At 43.7% G+C, this 22,986-nt stretch overlaps 1 protein-coding gene across 3 annotated transcripts in view; it reads right to left on the reverse strand.

Annotated features, from left to right (window-relative positions):
- The window catches only part of COL18A1 (collagen type XVIII alpha 1 chain), a 253,843-nt gene that overhangs the window by 71,545 nt on the left and 159,312 nt on the right, over positions 1 to 22,986 (reverse strand). For all 3 annotated transcript variants that reach the window (XM_039912631.1, XM_039912630.1, XM_039912629.1), the window contains one exon: positions 11,389 to 11,933. In XM_039912631.1, the coding sequence (XP_039768565.1) occupies positions 11,389 to 11,933 (545 nt within the window). The remainder of the gene's footprint in view (positions 1 to 11,388; positions 11,934 to 22,986) is intronic.

Consider the following 22,986-nt stretch of genomic DNA (forward strand, 5'->3'; position numbering starts at 1 on the left):
AGAGGGAAAAAAATGTAAACAGTTTAGTACCTGTCTCGCAGTAGCTTATCTCTAAGGAGAAGACAATTCACATAAGAAAACAGCTTTTTCAGCCGTGAAGAACCTATACGAATTCTACTATTTGAGGAAAGAATGGAAGACTGAAACAAGAACTTCTCTCGGTTGGGCTGGAACTCTTCCATGAACCAAGGCCTGCCGGTCCATTTGTTATTTCTGCAGGTACACAAGAGTATGAAGGCAGCCCTCTGTCAGTAAGTCCAGGGCGCAGCCCATCCTCAATCTACTCATCCATCTCAGAAAGACCAAGTTCCACTTGATGGGCAGGATAACCAATAACTATAATAATGATGGTATTTCTGTTCTAAGTGCTGCGGTAGATACAAGGTTATTAGGTTGTCCCACGTGGGACTCCCAGTCTTAATATCTATTTCACAGATGAGGTAACTGAGGCACAGAGAAGTTAAGCCCCAAGTCACACAGCCAACAAGTGGTGGAACCGGAATTAGAATCCACAACCTCTGACTCCCAGGCCCATGCCCTTTCCAATAAGCCAGGTTGCTTCTTGGCAGCGTCTCTCAGTGCTCTCTCTTGGCTCCCTTCAATAAGAATGATGCCCAGACACCCAGAATAATGAGATCATAAGGTCTGTTCTCCTTGCCTTCTAGTAACAGCACAGGATGCAGAGAAATTTAAATAAACTTTGGAGGATGAAAGCCTTAGAGGTATTTATTACATATAATATCCTCACCCTTCTTTGGGGCTGGAATCATTTCTTTGCAGCTCACTGATTTGCTGAATTAAAGCAGAAATGTCTTTCCTTAATGTTCAAGGCTGAACTCTTCCCACCATATGGAGCCACCCAGAAAACTGCTTCCCCACCAGGGTGAAGAAAAAAAAGATAAAATTCTTTCCATCAGTGATGTAAGACAAAAAAATGTTTGTTGACAACACATGCTGTGGAAGAGAGATGGCTTGAACCAAAGATTGCTGCTGCCATGTTGCATTTGAGCAGCATATATGCAATGCATCACAAATGAAAACGTTAAGAAGCAGTTGCTAACAAAGCAAACAAACACGGCATCCACGGAGCACGCAGAAGAAACAACAAATGCAGTTGCAGGAGGTAGAAAACACCCATAGGGAACACTGAACACTTCGAGCACTCCCAATGACAAGAGAAGCAGCGTGACTCAGGGGAAAGAGCATGGGCTTGGGAGCCAGAGGTCATGGGTTCAAATCCCAGCTCTGCCACTTGTCAGCTGTGTGACTGTGGGCGAGTCACTTCACTTCTCTGTGCCTCAGTTACCTCATCTGTAAAATGGGGATGAAGACTGTGAGCCTCACGTGGGACCACCTGATTACCCTGTATCTCCCCCAGCGCTTAGAACAGTGCTCTGCACATAGTAAGCCCTTAACAAACACCAACATTATTATTATTAATGTGTTTTGTCAGAGATGATGGAAGGAAATTGGGAGTGGGCACTTGTGATAAAAAAGATGGTGGTAATACCTGTGCAGAATTCCTGCCCCACATAGTCCTTTAGAACAGAATTTACACACTATCCTAAACTTGAGAGACCCTAGCTCAATAAAAGCAACCACCTAATGCCTTCTCATTTGAAAAAACAAAAATATCTCAAATTAAAAATAGTAAATACTCTGCCTCTGACTGCAGGGAGGCTGAGATGAGTTTCTTTCATATCTTGCTGCAGTTTGAATCCAGGAATCTGTTTGTGAAGTGGAAGCACTGATGAGGGAGAAGTCAGTGCTTTCGCCTTCTTCACTTTCACCAAAGTTACAGCTACCTGGCTCAAATCCTGCAGCTGCTCAGTTACAGATGAGGTTCCTTGGTGATACTATCACAGCAAATCCTGAGGAGAAGGAAACGTGTCCAACGGCACCAACCACCACCTACTGCCTATAGAAATCTGTACTATCTGTAGACATGCCACTCTGCCCTACAGCACTCCAAGCTTCTCTCCCAGTTCCAAATAAAACAATTTTTAAAAATCCCAATTAGAGAAGCAGCATGGTCTCGTGGATAGAGCATGGGCCTGGGAGTCAAAAGGTCATGGGTTCTAATCCTGGCTCTGTCACTCGTCTGCTGTGTGACCTAGGGCAAGTCACTTAACCTCCCTTTGCTTCAGTTCCCTCATCTGTAAAATGGGGATTAAGACTGTGAGACCCATGTGGGACAGGGATTATGTCCAGCTTGATAGCTCGTATCCATCCCAGCACTTAGTACAATGTCAGGCACATAGTAAGCACTTAAATACCATAAAACTAAACAAGAGATGTTGAGGAATTTGGGGCACAAGGTGAGCTATTTCCTCCCCAAGGAACCAGAAAGTGAGGGGGAAATGCTACCTAATCCTTGAAATGACCAATTCCCTTGGCACCACCCTCGCGAGGGAGGAGGAAGCCAGGAAAGTCACTCAATGGTGTGTTCCTCCCTGACGGAAAGTAAGCCAAGTCAATCACAGAGAAGAACTGGAGAGGAAGTAGAGGGGCTAGGTAGGGGGAAGAAGGAGCCCTTGGCCATTTTGAAGGCAAGAGGCAGCGAACTGTGGTTGTGGGAGAGTAGGACACGGGGAAAGTTCACCCTGTGGACCCGGAATGGACGCAGAGAACAGGGAGGAATCAGAGAGGATCCCTGGAGGTTCAGGGTCCAGTGACTAGGACTTGGGAGCAGTGAAGCTCTTGCCCTTGAGGGGGAGAAGAATGTGAGCCCTAGACGTCCTAGGGAAGTAGAGAAGATCCTGAGGGAAGGGTCAGGAAGGAGGAGCAGTAGATTCAGGGAAAGGTGGTTAGAACTGTATTTTTTTTCCATTTCATTTGTTTTTAACAAGGTAACAAATGAAATATTGTTGAGATCTCAGGTCAGGTTGTCTTCCCACAGTAAGGGCTGAAGGAAAAACTCCAGGTGTCGGGGAGTCGTGGGGGCTGGGAAGGTGCGGCAACATTTATCAGAGGCTGCTCGGGGTTCGAGTGCTCCTAAAGTGATTGGGGGCTCTTACAGTCCAGATTTAGGGCTGAAAATCACTGGCAACATCACAGGCTAAAACAAACTTGCCAAGCTCCAGGGCACTTATTATCTTGTTTTGTGTTTTTAGTAAGCAGCAACAGTTCACAGCAGAAGATCTGAAGCATGTGATTTAGCATTGTGGAAGAGAAAAGTCCATAATGAACACTCCATTTGGAAACAGATCTCGGGTGGGTTTTAGACTTTGAATTCCAATACTCTTGACAGTCTTAGTAGTATAAGAGGATGGATACGTTTAAAACATATGCTCTGTTTGATTGGGGTGACCTGATTCCTTAGTCACACTGCTCTTTCTGTAAAGTCACACTTCCTGATAGGGATCAGAGATGTCTTCCTCCAGGAGGAAGATGGGTTATGGGATTCCCGAGGGAACCATAAATGTCTGGAAAAACAAGTTCTGGAGATGGTGGCTTGTTCATTTCAAAAAATGTATTGTATTATATGGTAATGAATACACAAACAGTATTTCATTCAACTGTTATATTTCTACAAAAAAACCCTATTTTGGAATTATAAAATGACTTTCAGATGGCAACATAAGATATTAAATAAGAATGAAAGTGTGTATTTCGAATACTGGTAAGTAAAATAATAATAAAATGATGGTATTTATTAAGCCCTTACTACATGCCAGGCACTGTACTAAGCGCTGGGGTATATAGAAGCAAATCTAGTTGGACACAGTCCCTGTCCCATGTATGGCTCATGGTCTCAATCCCCATTTTACAGATGAGGTAACCGAGGACCAGAGAAATGAAGTGACTTGCACCAGGTCATACAGCAGACAAAGTGATGGAGATGGGATTAGAACCCATGACCCTCTGACTCTCAGGCCAATGCTGTAAATTTCTAATACAGTGCTCTTTCTAAAAGAGCTTTAAGCAACACTTCTGAATATCAAGTGACAGCAACTACTCTCTCCAATGTGAGGTTGGAAAAGTGGGTACTAAGTGCTTGTCACCCTCTGAAAGGTGACAGATGTTCACCTTTGTTTCCTTTCCAGTTTCCTGTCCTTTTAGGTGACATCTCCAACCTGCACGCTCTCAACAGACTAAGCTGTCCATTGATTTTAAATGTCATTCCACATGTAAAACCGGATACTGGCTGCAGGTATCGTATTTCTCCAAGGTAATTCAGCTTCCGAGTAATCTGGATGAACTTTCTGAGAAATTCTCTTTTCTGCTTTGTAAATCTTTCCAGCTACCCACATGTTAGCTGTCAGGCTACAGACATCTTGGCCCTCAAAGTGACAGCTGGTCTTGCCAACAGGGTGTCATTCATTCATTCAATCATATTTATTGAGAGCTTATTTGTGCAGAGCACTGTACTAAGCACTTAGGAAGTACAATTTGCCAACAGATAGAGACAATCCTTGGTGTCGTTCAGCTGGCAACAGAACTTAAGCCACTACAGTCAGAGGCAAAGCCTGAAATGGTCATGACTTTGGCACAGAAATACTCTCTCATGGCAGATGGCTGGGCTCGGGGCCCCTGCTTTCCTCAAATTGCTGACTTCTGAAAATGTCAAGCGGTGAATCACCTCAGATATTTTTAAAGGAAAAGCCAAATAAACAAAGAAAAAGCCCCCACAATCCCAACTAAGCAGATGTATACATGGGCAAAATAGGACTGGATTTTGAAAACAGGGAAATGAGAGGATAAAACTGAACAAGGTGCAACACTGATAGATGTAAGAATGGCATGGTTAAAGGGTCAGTTATTTGGAATAATTTATTTTACCTGTTTAATTCTGTTTAATTTGTTTAAACATGGCAAACAAGGAAGCAATACTTTAGTGTTATAAAGTGTCCTCCTAGAAATGTTCTCCATAATTTAATGCATACCAGTGGACTTTTAATCTTCCAAGCACCATAATTCAAAAACTGGAAGTGACCACTTATGTATAGCATTAAATCGTACTTTTAAAAATATGTCTCTCTACCCTGTGGGAATCTGATCTAAAACCCATGAAGAAAATTCCTTGAACTGCAGGCAACCATGAGATAAGTATCTGCACCGCTGTTTGATTTATCTTGACATGACACAAGTTAAATTACCCTCATTGGCAGTTATTCGACACCGAATAAACCAAAATAGGAACCCAAAATACATGGCAAAAAAAATCCCATCTTTGTGTGTTTCTGAACCTTCAGAATTTAGTCTGCTGTGTTAAACATTAAGCGGGAAATATTAGAAATAACTTCAATCCCAAAAGGATATAATCTGTAAAGTCCCTCAAAATACTTATCTGCAATTTCCAAGCAATCTTTCTCATCTGAAAAAGAAAATCAAATGTCCCTCTGCACCAAAGGTAATTTAGCAATTGGAGTCACCAACTCCACAGAGGGGAAGCAGATGGGCTAGTGAGATCTGGAAGAACAACTGGGAATATTTCATATTTCTTATCTATATTCAGTCATTTGGTGTTCACTGCCTGACTTGTCTCTATTAGATTGAAAGTCCCCTTAGGGTTGAGACTGTCTATTCTATGATATGTTACCTCATCCATAGAACTTAGTACTTTGTTACATGTAGCAATTTAATAACCAAACCTACGGCATAAACCTGCTATCTTGTGTTGTCACAAGTGGGGAGAGAAGGCTGATAAATGTTCCCTGTTCAGGACAGTGACAAAATGAACTGTTAGTTGGGGTTTTTTTTCCTATTCTTAAGCCTATGGACGAGGAAAAACAACTGGCAAGCAATTCAGGAGCTGTGATTTCTGACCCCAACTCTGTTACTAACTTGCTGGGAAATTTCTGGCAAGTAATTCAGGAGCTGTGATTTCTGACCCCATCTCTGCTACTAAGTTGCTGGGAAACTGCTGTGACTCAGCTTCCTCTCTGGCAAGTGGAGATGGTGGAATGATATTCTTGTCACAGCACTCAGGTTCTCTGGCCTACAGAGCCAGGGGTTGACTTTGGTACCATCTGCAGGTGCCACGATGGCCTGGAGTGACTGACTGTGGCTGACACTGAGAGCTTTTGGCCTAATTGGCCTAATTCGGAGTCTGACAGGGCCTATGGAGCAGCTTACTGCCAATGGAGTGGTGGGAAGGGAAGAGAGAAGGGAAGGGCAGCTAGGAAGTGGGACTCCTTCATTCAAACATTCAATTGCGTCAATTGCATAGAGAAGCAGTGTGGCTTAATGGAAAGAGCACGGGCTTGGGAGTCAGAATATATAGGTTCTAATCCTGCCCCTCCACTTGTCTGCTGTGTGACCTTCGGCAAGTCGCTTAACTTCTCTGTGCCTTAGTTACCTCATTGGAAAGAGCATGGACTTGGAATCCAGAGTATATAGGTTCTAATCCTGCCCTGCCACTTGTCTGCTGTGTGACCTTGGGCAAATCGCTTAACTTCTCTGTGCCTCAGTTACCTCATCTGTCAGGTGGGGATTAAAAGTGTGCTCCCCACATGGGACAATGTGATTACCTTGTATCTACCCCAACGTTTTGAACAGTGCCTGGCACAAAGTGTTTAACAAATACCATAATTATTATTATCATCAATTGAGAGCTTACCACGTGCAAAACACTATACTAAGTGCTTGGGAGAGTATACCATAACAATAAACGGACACATTCCCCGCCCACAACGAGCTTAACTGATCTATGCTTCTGACATCATCCGGCTCCAAGGGGCAAGGAGGGGCAGGTTAGCCACAGCATCCCGCCCTGTCCAAAACTGTGTGGGGACAAAACTAATGTGTTCGACCAGAGAGTGCTAATTCCACAGGGGGTGATGGGCCCCCTCACCTCTATGGAGGTGGCATTCTTGGCTGGCGTGGCAAAGATTCAATACAGTTGTGACCCTTTCCCTACACCTAATAGGCATAATAATAATAATGTTGGTATTTATTAAGCACTTACTATGAGCAGAGCACTGTTCTAAGGGCTGGGATAGATACAGGGTCATCAGGTTGTCCCACGTGAGGCTCACAGTTAATCCCCATTTTACAGATGAGGTAACTGAGGCACAGAGAAGTTAAGTGACTTGCCCACAGCTGACACAGCAGAGCTGGGAGTCGAACCCATGACCTCTGACTCCGAAGCCCAGGCTCTTTCCACTGAGCCACGCGTTGTTCTTAGTTTCAGAAAGATCTGAAAATCTTGGATTAAGTTTCAGAAAAGTGAAAGGAAGAGCTACTGGACTTGTGAAGAGGCAGCACAGCCTAGTGGGAAGAGCAGTGGGCTGGGAATCAGAGGACCTGGGTTCTAGCTCTGGATCCACAACTTTCCTGCCTAAGCCTAGCACAACTTCTCTATGCCATTTCTCCTTCCCTTCCTCTTACACTGTGAGCCCTACATGGGTCAAGGGTGATGTCCAATTGGGATTTTTTTTAATGGTATTTATTAAATGCTTACTATTTGCCAGGCACTATACTAAGTGCTTGGGTAGAAATAAACTAATCAGGTTGGACACAGTCCATGTCCTACATGGGGTTCACAGTCTTAATCCCCATTTAACAGACGAGATAACTGACGCAGAGGGAAGTCAAGTGACTTGTCCAAGGTCGCTCAGTAGACAAGTGGCAGAGCCAGGATTAAAACTCAGGGCCTCTTGCATCTACCACAGCTCTTAGCACAGTTCCCGGCACAGAGTAAGGACTTAATCAATACCATCATTACTGTTCAGACTCATCAACTGCTGCTCGGATTTTCTCACCTCAGGTGGCTCTCATGGAGGTCTTTCCAGTGGGATCCATTTTTAATGAAGCTTCTGCTGTATGACAGCGTGTGGAAAGAATGTCCACCCCAGAGCCTTGTGCAGATTTGAGGGAGGAAGGAATTTGTCTAACCATTTTAATTCGGATTTCTCTAAAAAACTTTCCAGTCGCTTCACAGAATAGTCTGAAGGTGTAATTCCAGCTAAGAAGGGAAGAGATTCTGTAGTTGGTACACTGGCACTGACTCCGGAGGGGCCCTGCCTCTAGAGAGAAGAATGTGAACCGGTTTTTGATCTCGGGGGAAGGCTCAGTTTACACTCCTACTAGCTTGGTCATTAAAGCTGAAAATTAAGTCCAGTCTGGTGCTGAAATTAGAACACAACAAATTTTGTTACTTCCATTTCATCTCTTAACTTTGGACAGTAGAAATAAAACCGTGCTTGGCTTCTCTTTAAAGCCTAGCATACTCTTCAATTTAGCACAAACGGCTTTGACCAGATCTGATGAAATACAGAAAATAATCTCCCTGTGGCTACACTTTTTAATATGCATGCTTGCAAGTTTTTTCCATGTATTTAAGCTTTTTTTTTTTTGGTACTTGTATCCTGGGCACACTTGTAGTAATTCTCTAGGAACAGGCCAGAGATAAATCTCCCAGAAAATAGTTCTTTTTTTTTTTTAAGGCATTTTATAAAGTGCTCAGAGAGGTCTCTAATGGCAGCAGATCATTTTAAAAGTGAAATGAGACAAATTTGAATTTAGGGAATATGCAAGTATAAATTCTGATTCACGTGGGGTGCCCAATATAGGAAAACATAATAAATTCCCAGTCTCTTTGTGCCATTCAACAGGAAGTCACTTCTCAGAACAGCAACATACAAGGGCTATGCTCAGATCAAGATGTTTCTGCATTACCAAAAAACGGTCAACACCTGCTTGGAAAACATTACAAAATGTCTAATCAAAGAGAAGTCCCATCATCCAATGAAATGTTTTTGAGATGCAGTGAGGAGGCTGGTACTAGTGAGGGACATTTCATCTCTATTTAAAAGTTGGGAATTTATTCACTAAAGAAGTGGTGAGATATTTTTCCTTGATGGTTCCTTCCAAATTGATGCTGTCTAGGAATTCAGGCAAAAAGGCACACGTTTATTCTAATTAAGGACCATGTACCTACTAAATCTCACGAGTCCAAAGTTCCTGTTCCAGGTGAAAAATTAGCTTTCCGAGTGTGGGGAAAATCTAGGATTTATGACATTTTGAAAACTCACTGACAAATGATTATCCTTTGATTTCCCAAGGAAACTATCAATTGAACATGTACACACACACACACACACACATGCAAAGTACAGAAAAGTTATGCTTTGCTGAAGTTGCCACATTTGTGATTGTCATCCATAGTTCTTTTTTAAAATTAATTAGGTGATCCTCAAGAGCTACAAAAAAAATCAAATCCCACAAAGTAATCACTGGTGCCATTCCACTAAGTTAGAACTCACCCTCATTCATGGGATGAGGTAAATTGTGATGCATGAAAGAAAAACAATATTCAAATAAGGAATGGTAGAGAAAGAAAAATGTTTAGTGTTTCAAGATGATATATCTACTTATTTCTCTAAGTCTCTCCTAAACTGCAAGTCACATCTTAGAATAGAATACTGGAGTAAATCAAATTAGCAGGTAGATGGGAGCCTGCCTCACTGAGCCCTTTTCCTTCTTAATAATTAATTTTAAGCTCCTCAAGAGCGGGGACCGCAGCATGGTCTAGTGGTAAAGCATGAGCCTGGGAGTCAGAAAGACCTGGGTTCTAATCCCGGCTCTGCCACATGTCTGCTGTGTGACCTTGGGCAAGTTACTTCACTGTGCTTCAGTTCTCTCATCTGTAAAATGGGGATTAAGAGTGTGAGCCTATGTAGAATAGGGCCTTTGTCCAACCTGATTAACTTGTATCTACCCCAGCATTTAGTAAACACTTAACAAGTACCATAGGACTCACTGTTTAGTTGCAAACTCCCAAGCACCTAGCAGAGTGTTCTGCACAAAGTAAGCACTCCAGAAACACTCCTGATGCTATTGCTGTTAATGATGACAGCGAAAACAATGTAAATCCTCCTGGCAAGTGGAGTAAAAATTCCGGCAGCAAATAATACATGTCACTGACATGAACAATTTTCACATTGCAAAGGCCATCACCAACAGCTAGGTTGAGGAGCTAAGGGGCAGGGATGTTTTAATGAGAGCTCAGGTTTATTCCGGAAGAGAAGTGCTTGCATTTTGCTCTCGGCCTTCCCAAAAGATAGCTAAGTGATTGACGTATGCAAGAGTGGAAGTCCCAAGCCGCCGTTACAGTCAAGGCTTAATGGCTTTGGAGTGAATACCCAAGGGAAAACCTTCCACAGTTAATGACTCTGGTTCTTGGCATTTATAAAACACCTTTTTTCCATTACCATTAGGATTTAGTGTTTGCCTCCTGTGTGGAGAGCAGTATACTAGCCTCTTGGGAACATAGAGTGGAAATAGAAGACAGGTTCCCTGCCTGTGAGGAGCTTATAGTCTAATGAAGGAGTTTACAAACTAATGGCTTTCAAGAAACCCACAGTTCTTGCTTCCATCGAACTTATGAGGTAGGCAGCACATTCATGGGCCGTATTCCCGTACTCTTTATAAATGGCAGAAAGGAAATGTGTTTGGGGGTGAAGGGAGGTCTAGTGGAAAGAGACACATCTGGAACTCAGAAAACTACCCTCACTAGATTATAAATTTCTCAAAGGCCAGGGTCATATCTACCAACTCTATTTGTAATGTACTTAGTTCAGTTCTCTTCAAACAATACTACTGATTTATTGATTGATTGGAAGCCTGGCCTTTAGTCGAACTGCACCACTGTCATGTTGGGTGAGTTCAGGTTCAGCAGCAAAAAAAATAGGGGCTGAGGGAGCTGCACTACAAGGCCTTCTGCCTGGGGGAGAGGAGGAGGGGTGCAGGATAAGAATCACACCTGAACGTATCCAGGTCTTTCCAACAGACACATTAATGCTCCAGGTCTTCCCATCACCCTCGGAGGGAGGCTTGCCTTTGATGAGCTGACAAGATTTCAGAGCGTTTCTTCTCTAACACACATAATTCACTTCACTGAGAACAGGTGATGCTAATTTATAATCGCCTTCATGTTTGAAATGTAAAGGAATCTCAGAAGTAACCATAAATCAGAATTTCATCACTTATTAAAACAACTTGGAATTAACATAATAAAATTCCACCACACCTACCTCTGCATGTGTACAAACAAGTTTAACTCTCTTCCTTCCACAACTTTGAAGTGGGGTAAGTTTTTCACTTTTTATATGACAAATTTTTAATATATACTTTCTGCAAAAGGTGGGAGTTGAGATGCCTTCCTCAAGGTGAGATTTCTTTAATTCCAGAGGGGCTGTCTTTGGGTTGTTATAGCTTCCTCCACAACTTTAAGAAGGACTGGGTCCCGATTCTAAAAAGGAGTGTTATCAGGAACTTAGGGTTGAAATAACTGTCTTTTAATGGCCCCTTTCATCCTTCTTTCTCAAAGGCACCGGCTCCTAGCATCTAACTGGCCTAGGTAGCATTGTGTCTGGGACCACTTGGTTCATCTTTGACGTCCGGGACAAAAGACAAACACTGTGGAATTGCAGAGAACTTTACCTGGAATTTGTCTGGGTCGGCCCCTCCGGCATGAGCCACAAAGAGCCCAGATCCAGCTTCTAGAACCAAGTCATCCGGCGACCGCTCAAAGCTAACCCTCTCAACCTCTTGGCAGTTAACGTACAGAACCGCCTCCATGTTCTCCACACCGACGGCGAAGCGATTCCACTGCCTGGCCGGCAATGGCTGTCTGAAGCGGGCGGCCACCACCGACGACTCGGAGCCCGGCTCTGTGTAATAAAAAATCACGCGCTGCTTCCCGTCGGTCGCCTTGGAGAGTTTCACGCCCACAAATATCAAGGACTGCGTGGCGTCTGTGAGGGCAAACAGCATTCCGGGCCCATCCGTGGTGGGTTTAACGTGGAAGATGAGAGAGAAGTCTTTGTAGAAGGGGTTGGGGACATAGTAGCGGGCCACCTGGCCGGAGTTGGCATCGGGCCCGAAGACGTAGCCGAGGCCCGTGGCGGCATCGTACACTTGCGTTATCTGTTTTGGGGGTGGTTCTCCGATAAGCTGCAGAAGCCCAACTTCGTTGCTGAAATTCTCTGAAAGAGAAGAATTAAAGACAACCCGTTGTGAGCTTTCATGTGTTAAACGGGAAGTGGCAAGGAAGCTGGAGAACGGCTCTCTCAGCAATCACCATGCAGTCTAGCAGCAGTATAAGGTATTTCATGGGATGGTCACCCAAGCTGTCACACTTTTATGCCAGCCCCATACCACACAAACCAAAACCATACCATTCACTACCAGCTCCATCCTTTCCCAACACCTCCAAGTCATATTAACCCAACAGCTACCTCTGGTACTTCTGGATTTATTTATATTAATTCATTTGTTCAATAGTATTTATTGAGCACTTGCTGTGTGCAGAGCACTGTATCTATCTTCAGCATTTTTGCGTACTTATTTATTCTGATACTATTTGTATAGCTTTTTATGTTGGTCTCCTCCAGTAGAGAATAAGCTCCTTGTGGACAAGGAAGGGGTCTTGTGTTTCTAAGTGTGCTTTCCCAAGAACTTAATAATGGTTTATTACACCCATCGGATGCTCAATAAATATCACTGCTACTACTATCATCACTATATTGGTTACTTTGCTCTTAGTCATCTTATTTAACGACGAACGACAGTCTCTGCAATGGTTCCAGTTGTCCCGTAGCTCGAGGTAGCTTGTTGATTCTAACTTATCGGAGAACCAAAAGTGAGTCAGCCGATGCAGATGCTTACTACTGAACTCCTAGAATCAATCAATGGAATTTATTGAGCGCTTACTGTGTGCCGAAAACTGTACTAAGAAGGATCTGATAGGTTTGCAGAATGGGAGTTAGCATATTGTACTTCCCACAAAGAGCCACTACAGTGGAAATCAGGAACCGTGCCGAACCCATTAAACTGGGAGTCTGAAAGGCCTCATTCCTACTAATGAAGGCTTTGTTTCTCATGTTTCTTTCTCTTGTAATAATAGTACTAATAACGGTGGTATTTGTTAGGTGCTGATTATGTGCCAAGCACTAGGCTAAGTGCTGGGCTGGATTCAAGCTAAGCAGATCCCACACTGTGCTCACAATCTAAATAGGAGGGAGAGCAGGTACTGAATCTCTGTTTTGCAGATGAGGGAACTGATCTGGCATTTAAAAACCAACGCTTCTAACTAGATATTTTATGAATTGTATGCAAAAATATAAATAGACTTGGAAGGAGAAAAATCAAAGGAACGGGAAAATTTTCAAATGTGCTTAACCGACGAAACACCAGCCTTATTTTGTGCATTTTAAGCAAAAGATGATTAGAGAGATCCCTGAGCAAATGCACAGCGGCTCTTCACTTCAGATGATGTCTGCTATCTTTTTATTTCTGCCTCAATCCATGAAGTAAACTTGTTTCCTCAAAGAAGGGGATTTTCAGCTGGCAGCGAGGACAAGAGTAGGTCTTCCCAAAGCAAAGTTAATAGAGGAACCACGTAAGGGTGGAGAGTTTGTGGGGTGAGAGGGGAGGGAAAGGGTAGATTCCGGATGAAATTAGAGAAGCGGTATGGCCTAGTGTAAAGAGTGTGGGACTGGGACTCAGAAGATCTTGGTTCTAATCCCAACTCTGCTATTTGCCTGCCATGTGACCTTGGGCAAGTCTCAATTTCTCTGTGCCTTGGTTATCTCATCAGTAAAATGGGGATTAAATCTTCCTCCCTCCAATTTAGACTGGGAACCCCAATGTCCAACCTGATTATCTTATACTCCAATGCTTAGTGCGGCTCAGGTCCTGGCACGTAGTAAGTGAGACGCAGCACGGCCTAGTGGTTAGAGGACAGGCCTGGGAGTCAGAAGGACCCGGGTTCTAATCCCAGCTCCGCCATTTGTCTGTTGAGTGACGCTGGGCAAGTCACTTTACCTCTCTGTGCCTCAGTGCCCCCAACTGTAGAGTGAGGATTAAGACTGTGAGCCTTCTGTGGGACGGGGCTGTGTTTTGTATTTATCCCAGTGCTTAGAACAGTGCCTGGTACATAGTAAGCGCTTAAAAAATACCACAGTTGTTATTATTACTACTATCATTACTATTAACAAATACTGTATTTAAAGAAACAAGAAATTAACAAGTATTTCAGAGCTTGCACAGAATGGGAGGCATCCAGGCAACAAGGCTCTCCCAGCCAAAGTTGGGTCCCAGATCTCTTCCTCCCCATCTTCAATACCCCCCTCCCCACACCCTTAGCCATCCCAGAGGGCACAGGTAAAATTAAACCCCCTTAACAGGGGTCAGATTTTGAACTTGGGTTCACTTAGAACTATCCAAGTATAAGAATTTGTTGGGATATAGTTCAATTCAGCCTGCAAGCTCCTAAAGTAGAGGTGGAGATTAGTATGCTGGCTTTTCAAGGCATATGCCTGGCTTCCAGATTCCATTCCCCAGAAAATTAGACCTGGCCCTCTGTCCCTTTCATGCACACAAAGCATTCCAGAACAGCAGTAGGATCCGTTGGGTCCAGCAGATCAGTGTCTGCTCTTTAGGTGCTAGTTTACAAGTGTCTTGATCCTCTTTCACTGTTCTTTTGAACAAAACTAAAATCCCTGCAGCTGTCTGGTTCCTGGAAAACCGGGCAGATAAACTAGGTGAAGGTAGATTCTCATTCCTTAAGATCCCATCCTCTTCAACTTTCTGTCTCCCAGGAGCAAATCCTAGAACTCCAAAGTCAATATAAACACTGGTAGCAAGAGTCACAAGACCCAGATAATGTGACAAATCATTTGAGTCACCAAATTCAAATATCTGGGGAGATCACGAGCAGCAAACCAGGCTTGAAAAGAGTTCTAACAAAGAACCCTCGCTGCGATTAGGAGTTCAACCATGCTCAACTTCCAGTAGAACAAAGCCAAACCGCTAGCACCAGCAACTCATAGGAGATACTATTCCTTCACAGGTGCCCAGCAACAGATAGAGCTTTGTCAACCAACTCACAGGAAGTGATTATCTTTCTACAGAAACGCTCAAGGCATGTCGCGTCCCCTTCAAAAAAAAAAAAAAGTCTCCACTGGATTCCTATCCACCTCCATATCAAACCAAAACTCCTCACTATTGGGTTTAAAACTCTGTCATCTTACCCCTTCCTACCTCTTCTAGCTACTCTCCCACTAGAACCCAGTTCACACACTTTGCTCCTCTGGTGCTAACCATCTCACTGTGCCTCAGTCTCACCTGTCTCACCACTGACCCCTGGTCCAAGTCCTACCTCTGGCCTGGAATGCCCTCCCTCTTCATATCCAACAGACAATGACTCTCCCCGCCTTTAAAGCCTTACTGAAGGCACATCTCCTCCAAGAGGCCTTCCCAGACTAAGCCACACTTTTCTTCCTCTCCCACTCCTTTCCACTTCACCCTGACGCACTCCCCGCCCAACAGCACTCATGCATATATCTGTAATTGTATTTATTTATATTGGTGTCTATTTGCTTTTATTGATGTCTAGCTCGCCTCTTCTAGACTGTGAACTCACTGTGGGCAGAGACTGTCTCTCTTTTCTTCTGTATTGTACTTTCCCACCCAAGTGCTTAGTACAGTGCTCTGCACATAGTAAGTGCTCAGTAAGTATGATTGAATGAATTAATGAAAGCTTAAAATACAGAAGGTGAACCTAAGTCTCATACTACTCTCTGCAAATGGGAAAACACAAGCTGTCACCTAATAACCCCAAAGAAGTGCAAGCCTAAGGGATCTTGATCATTTGTCATTTGAAATGCAAGTGTGACTCAGTGGATGGACCATGACTCCCAAGGGCCTTGGAGTCAAGGACATCGGTTCTAATCCCGGCTCCATCACTTGTCTATTGTGTGACTTCGGGTAAGTCTCTTTACTTCTCTGTATCTCAGTTACCCCACCTGTAAAATGGGAATTAAGATGTGTGAATCCCATATGGGGCAGGGACTGTGTCCAACCTGACAACCTGGTATCTACCGCAGTGCCTGGCATATAGTAAGGACTTAACACGTACCATAAAAAATTAAGTTTCATTTGGCAATTTTTTGGAAACTTCTGGCTGCTGTCTGAATTAAAAAAAGTATCCACATCATTCCAGCAAAAAATGCCATTTGAATGACCAATATCCTTCTTCAGCAACATACTCTATGTCATGACTGAAAAATGGGGTTCATGAAGCATTTTTTGGCTGATTCACTGGATTTTTCAATTGCCTGCTAGCACTTAAGGGGTGTAGGGGTAACTAAGGGAGCACGGGGGTCTTGAAAAATATTTTTTTTTGTCTTTTGGGAGAATATTTATTAAGTGCTTATTATGTGCCTGGCACTGTACTAAGCGCTAGGGTAACTACAAGGTTATGAGGTTGGATGCAGTCCCTGTCCCTACCCAGAGGATCTGGGTTTCAATTCCAGCTCTGCCACTTGTCTGTTCTGTGACTATGAGCAAGTCATTTCATTTCTCTGTGCCTCAGTTACCTCATCTGTAAAATAGGATTAAGACAGGGAGCTCTATGTGGGACAGGGACTGTGTTCCACTCCATTATCTCATTTCTCCCCCAGTGCTTAATACAGTGCCGGGCACATAGTAAGTACCTAACAGATACCATAAAAATAACAACGAAACTCTTATTATTACTGTGTGACTTCTTAACCGCTGGCTAGTCCTCACCAGACTAACCAGTGTTGACAATCAATGGCATTTACTGAGCGCTTCCAATCTGTGGTATTTATTGAGCACTTACTATGTGAAGAGCACTGTACCAAGCGCTTGGGAGAGTACAGTGCGACAGAAGTTGCAGGCACGCTCCCTGCCCTTAACGAGCTTACAGTCTAAAGGGACTTAGGGTGTGCACCGTAGCGGGCTAAGAACTTGGGAGCGTGTAATATGACAGAATTAGCGGACAGATTCCCAACGCAAACCTCCAAAATGCACCTTTGATGGAGTCGAGTTCAAAGATGCTAACGAGACAGTGAAAGCGAGCACTGCTTCAGGAGCTTGGCCAGCATCCATCCAAACAAGCCGCCCATCCATCCAAACAAGCGTGAGAGCAGAAAGGACTGGAAGAGAGGAAGTGGGCCTCAAGTGCCACTGGGACTGTGGGAGATCCTTTGCCTGGAGGCTGCAGTCCAGGCGCCAGCCAAGTCAACACTTCCTGCCTCCTCATATGACCTTCCTGGCCTATGTATACATCCGCCTTGGCAAGTTTGGGAAATACTCTTTACAAGGCTCAAAGAATTTCCACACTTATTCGGCCCTCTCTTCTCACTGTAATTCAGTCGTGGATTAATAAACTGGGCAGGAAAACCATTCTGTGTTCTGAGTTTCACCCCTCATGAATGGGAGATTACCCATTCCCGTGAGAATTGTTAGCCTCAGGGAAGACTTTGATGGGCAAAGCCTCTTCATTAAGGTATTACAGGGCAGAAAGCATTCTGTCTCTCTTAGCTTTGTCTTTTTTTCAGGTACAACTACTTTTTCAAAGTTTACTCCCTGGGTTTCCATTGTAATTGTGATTAGTACTTTTTTTCCTGTATTTTAGGCTGAAGCCCCTCTTTTTCAGAGATTGTCAGCCAACTGTTTACGGTCCTGGAGATCATTCTGGCCACCTTGGGAAACCACTTTATTATGGATGACATATTGCACACAGAGTGCTAAAAGCGCCTCTTTTGGGGTTCATTTTGCCTCAGTCCATTTGTGGCTTACTTATAAGGTTAAGAGCCAAGAGAGAAAACATAACTTGGGGGTATAACTTTTAAATACAGAACTTAATCTGATTCTAAAGGGTATTTAAACAAAGTACACAATATCTTTGGCTTTCCAACACAAATACGGAGACGTGCATGCCTAAGTGTCTTTTGTTTGGTGCAAGTCAAACTCCAGGGACATAGCTCTTAATTCTATCATTAGGTCTAGTAGGGCAGAGTAAGTCTCCGGTGTGCTTTCCAGGTGTGCATCCTGAAATTTACAAATGAAGTAAAGGAAGATGAAGGTGCAAGTTCCTCCTCTAGACTGTACACTCCTTGAGGGCAGAGAACTGTGTCTACCAACTCCGTTATATTTTACTCTTCCAAGCACTTCTACAGTTCTCTGTCCCCAGTAGGTCCTCAATAAATACGATAGATTGACGGAAGGTGTCAAGAGTATTTGCTCCTTTTTATCATCGATCGTATTTAGTGAGCGCTGTTTCCTTCAGGATTTTTCAACTAAATGCACTTTTCAAATGGAAACCCCAGGTGAACAAAGTTGATAACCTCTAAGCCTCATACAGCTGGAAACTCTAAAAATGATCAGCGTCTATATCTTTCCCTAAAAGACAGAGTTAATTGTATAGCAAAATCTCTTTCCCATGCCACCTCCCATGCTTAACCATCAGCTTGTATAAGTACGCCCTCAAAGGTGTTTTCCTGGTCCTCCCTCAGCCCCCATAGCACTTGTATACATATCCATAATTCACTGATTAATATTAATGTCTGTCTCCCCCTCTAGACTGTAAGATCATGTAGGTAGGGAATATGTCTGCCAACTCTTATATTGTACTCTCCCAAGTGCTTAGTTCACTGCTCTGAATGCAGTAAGAGTACCATAAGTACCATTGATTGATGGATGACTGGAACCTCACCCCCGATTTACTTTGCAAAACTGGGTCCCCAGTGTTTGGAAGTTCATTTTATAGGTCATTTCTCAGAACACACTCAGGGTGAGACCAGACCCAGAAGGTCTCTACTGTGGAATGGATTTTGTTATAAATGTAAAATGGATGACCTGGATGGTCAGGTCAGTTATCACCTAGAGGACGGGGATGGTTCGGTTGATCTCTCAAAGCTCCTTTCAGTTGATTATTCTATGATGCCTTTTAATTTGGTACAGAGCTCTCCACACAGTTAAAAATTCAATAAATATGATTGAATGAATGACTTTGGTCAGTCCCCATTAGCTACCACAGAGGAGATCTATGAAGAGACCAGGTTTTTGAAATCTGCTTCTCCCTACCTGAGCTCTTCCTAACCTTTATTCCAACTAACATGGTAAAATGTAGGCTTCAGTTCAGACTAATGCCAATATTTTTAAGGACTTGCTTGTGCAACAGGGAAAAATCTTTCAGACCCGCATGCTGTGTCTTGTAAAGATTCCAAAGAAAGAAATAAGCAAAAAGTTCCCCTCTTTATTCTTACAAGGCTTTTTTTCTTCCTCTTTAAACCATCTGGTTTCAAATATTTCTGACCAACAAATTTGTATTGTTTGGCAACAGGTGTGGGCCCATTTATGTTGTTCACATGTTCCCTTTCCTAGCAACCGTAGCCTACGGGAAAGTCTTTCCAAACCAAACTCACAGAAGCGTTTTTCCATACTAACAATTTAGGCCAATGATTACCCCCATTCCACCCAAACAGTGAGAGAAAAATCACACACGAACACATAAACTTCCGCTCCAACCAAAGCGCCGGTGCAGTTGTCCTGGGATTATTCTTTGTGTTTCAGTTGCACTTGATATGCAGGACTGGGATGCCTGACAGTCCTCCTCTAAAGTAATCTTCCCAGTTTGCTCATGAAATAGTTCAAGGAGAGGTTGAAGCCTCTGTATTTAATGGGGGACACCTGCCCAAGAAGAGCTATAGTGCCCTGGACCACTTCACTCGGTCGAACAAATAGGTGTTGTAGTCCTTCTTCCCCACTCCCCCAACCCCCCTCCCACTAGAATGCCCAAAACAAAAGTTGGGACCAGTAATAGATCGACCTAAATATTTGCAGAGTTGAATTCTGTTCTTGCTATCTAGTTTTCACTGCCACAATTCAGTGCCTGGGGCAAACTACTGATATAGAATATCTCATCCCATAACCAAGCACTAATTTCTCCTACTAGATAACTGCATTCAGATTCAAGTACTTAGTTCACTGCTATGTATCCTATGGGTATATGCATGTGGTCTAACAATTATTTCCATTTATGGGAATTTCATTCCAGAAGCCATTTTTCTCTTCCCTGAAATACTGGATTATAATACTCAGTCTTAAGCCCATTAAAAACTGCCTTGAGAATATAAATTATTTTTGAACCTTTCCACAAAATTCCTATAGGCTCCTCAAGAGGATTAAATGAAAGGAGTGCTGTGTTCTCACTAGGACTCTATCAAGTTCATTTTTATCCCAATAAAAATAGCTCCAACTCAAATGATAAAATGCCCTGAAATGATTAGCACTGATTCAGTCAGATGATCAATACATTGTTACTCTGTCAAATACATTTTAACCTGCCATGTCAACGCCAAGGTCTTGGATCCAACACTAGAGAATGATCCCATCAGCATGGGTCTTATGAAAGCCATGAACACAGCACAACAGAAAAGCAGATAATAAACAACGATGCAAGCTGAATTAAAAGGATCATACTGTCTGTTACTGAATTTAAAAGCTACTTCACTTCCTCTAGACTTTAAGCTCGCTGTGGGCAGGGAAAGCGTCTACCAATTCTGTTATATTGTACTCTCCCAGATATTTAGTATAGTGCTCTGCCCACAGTAAGCTCTCAGTAAATACAACTGATTGGCACTTCTAGGGCTGTTTCATTCGTTTGCATTTAAAGTCTATGTTCTAAACCCCTATGATATAACATTTTCTTAATCCATCCAGATTCAAATTCCATTTGGATGGGTGTATAGGGTGGAACCAGCTCAGCATCTCGGATCTTATCCATCTCGAACACGGAGCAGCATGGCCTAGTGGAGACAGCACTCGACTGCGGTCAACTTGACTTGTTTGTATCTACGCAAACGCTTAGTATAGTGCCTGGCACAGAGTAAGCATTTAATGAATACCACTGGTATTATTATTATTGGTTGTAGTTCTTGAAAGGCTTCTTCAGAGGGTACAATTTAGAGGTGAGCTAAGAGGATGTAATAGAGATGAAGTAATAGGGTTTCTTCCAACATAAGAATAACATTATTTAAGTACTTACTGTATGGCGAGAGAAGCAGTGTGGCCTACTGGAAAGAGCACAAGTCTGGAAGACAGAGGACTCGGGTTCTAGTCCTCACTCCAGCCTTGTCAGCTATGTGACCTGGGGTAAGTCACTTAACTTCTCTGTGCCTCTGTTACCTCATCTGTAAAATGGGGATTAAGACTGAGAGCCCCATGTGGGACGGGGACTGTGTCCAACCCGATTTGTTTGTATCCACCCCAGGGCTTAGTGCAGTGCTTGGCACAAAGTAAGCACTTAAATACCATAAAAAGCACCATTCTAAGCGCTGGGCTAGATACAAGATTATATTGGACAGAGTTTCTGTCTCACGCAGGGCTCACAGTATAAGAAGGAAGAACAGGTATTGAGTCCATATTTTCCAGATGACGAAACAGACACAAGAGAAGCAGCGTGGTTTAGCGGAAAGAGTCCGGGTTTGGGTGTCAGAGGTCATGGGCTCTAATCCCGGCTCTGCCACTTGTCAGCTGTGTGACTTTGGGCAAGTCACTTCACTTCTCTGGGCCTCAGTTACCTCATCTGTAATATGGGGATTAAGACCGTGAGCCCCATGTGGGACAATCTCCTCACTCTAGGCTTCAAGGCTCTCCATCACCTTGCCCCTTCCTACCTCTCCTCCCTTCTCTCTTTCTACCGCCCACCCCGCACGCTCCGCTCCTCCGCCGCCCACCTCCTCGCCGTCCCTCGGTCTCGCCTATCCCGCCGTCGACCCCCGGGTCACGTCCTCCTGCGGTCCCGGAACGCCCTCCCTCCTCACCTCCGCCAAACTGATTCTCTTTCCCTCTTCAAAACCTTACTTAAAAATCACCTCCTCCAAGAGGCCTTCCCAGACTGAGCTCCTCTTCCCCCTCTACTCCCTCTGCCATCCCCCCTTTACCTCTCCGCAGCTAAAGCCTCATTTTCCCCTTTTCCCTCTGCTCCTCCACCTCTCCCTTCCCATCCCCACAGCACTGTACTCGTCCGCTCAACTGTATATATTTTCGTTACCCTATTTATTTTGTTAATGAATTGTACATCGCCTCGATTCTATTTAGTCGCCATTGTTTTTACGAGATGTTCTTCCCCTTGACGCTGTTTAGTGCCATTGTTCTTGTCTGTCCATCTCCCCCGATTAGACTGTAAGCCCGTCAAACGGCAGGGACTGTCTCTATCTGTTGCCGACTTGTTCATCCCAAGCGCTTAGTACAGTGCTCTGCACATAGTAAGCGCTCAATAAATACTATTGAATGAATGAATGACAATCTGATTACTTTTTAACTACCCCAGTGCTTGGCACATAGTAAATGCTTAACAAACACCCTCATTATCATCCTTAGAAGTGAAGTGACTTGCCCCAGGTTACGTGGCAGGCAAATGGAAGAACCGCGACTGGCTCCCAGGCCTGTGCTCTTCCCACTAGGTCATGCTCTTTCTCTATAAATAAATCAAAAGTCCTGACAATCAGTTTCTGGGCTCTCCATAAGCTGACTCCCTCGTACCTATAACAACAATAATAATTATGGTATTTGTTAAGCGCTTACTATGTGCCAAGGTAGATACAAACAAATCAGGTTGGGGAGAGTCCCTGTCTCATGTGAGGCTCACAGACTCAATCCCCATTTTCCAGATGAGGAAACGGAAGCCCAGAGAAATGAAGAGACTTGCCTGAAGTCACACAGCAGGAAAGTGGTGGACCTGGGATTAGAACCTTTGACCTTCTGACTCCCAGACCTGTGCTCTATCCACTCTGCCATGCTGTTTCCCAATCTGCTCTCTATCTTTGCCAGTCATGACCTAGCTGGTAATCTTTAATTCCTTCCAAGCAAGCTTTCTAACCATTCCTCAATCCTGAATCTCCTGTCTCCCACCTCTGCATGAGAATATCCCAGGAGAAAGCCCCTTCTCCCCTTCCTCAATCCCCTAAGAGCCACCAGCTCCAGAGGCCACAGTTCCCTTACAATCCTGATTAATCCAGCCCTTCAGTTACCTCAGCATCCCCATTCATTTGTGTTAGCTGTTTATTCATTTCTCTTTCCACGCTGGGTCTCCGTGTCTTCTTCTCCCATTAAATGATCATTTTTTTCCAGGTCAGGAATTATATCTTAATATTTCTACATATCCCCTGGATATTCATTCAGTCATTCAATTGTATTTACTGAGTGCTTATTGTGTGTAAGGCA

Source organism: Ornithorhynchus anatinus, chromosome 7 (genome assembly GCF_004115215.2).
Source record: "Ornithorhynchus anatinus isolate Pmale09 chromosome 7, mOrnAna1.pri.v4, whole genome shotgun sequence".
Taxonomy (NCBI): domain Eukaryota; kingdom Metazoa; phylum Chordata; class Mammalia; order Monotremata; family Ornithorhynchidae; genus Ornithorhynchus; species Ornithorhynchus anatinus.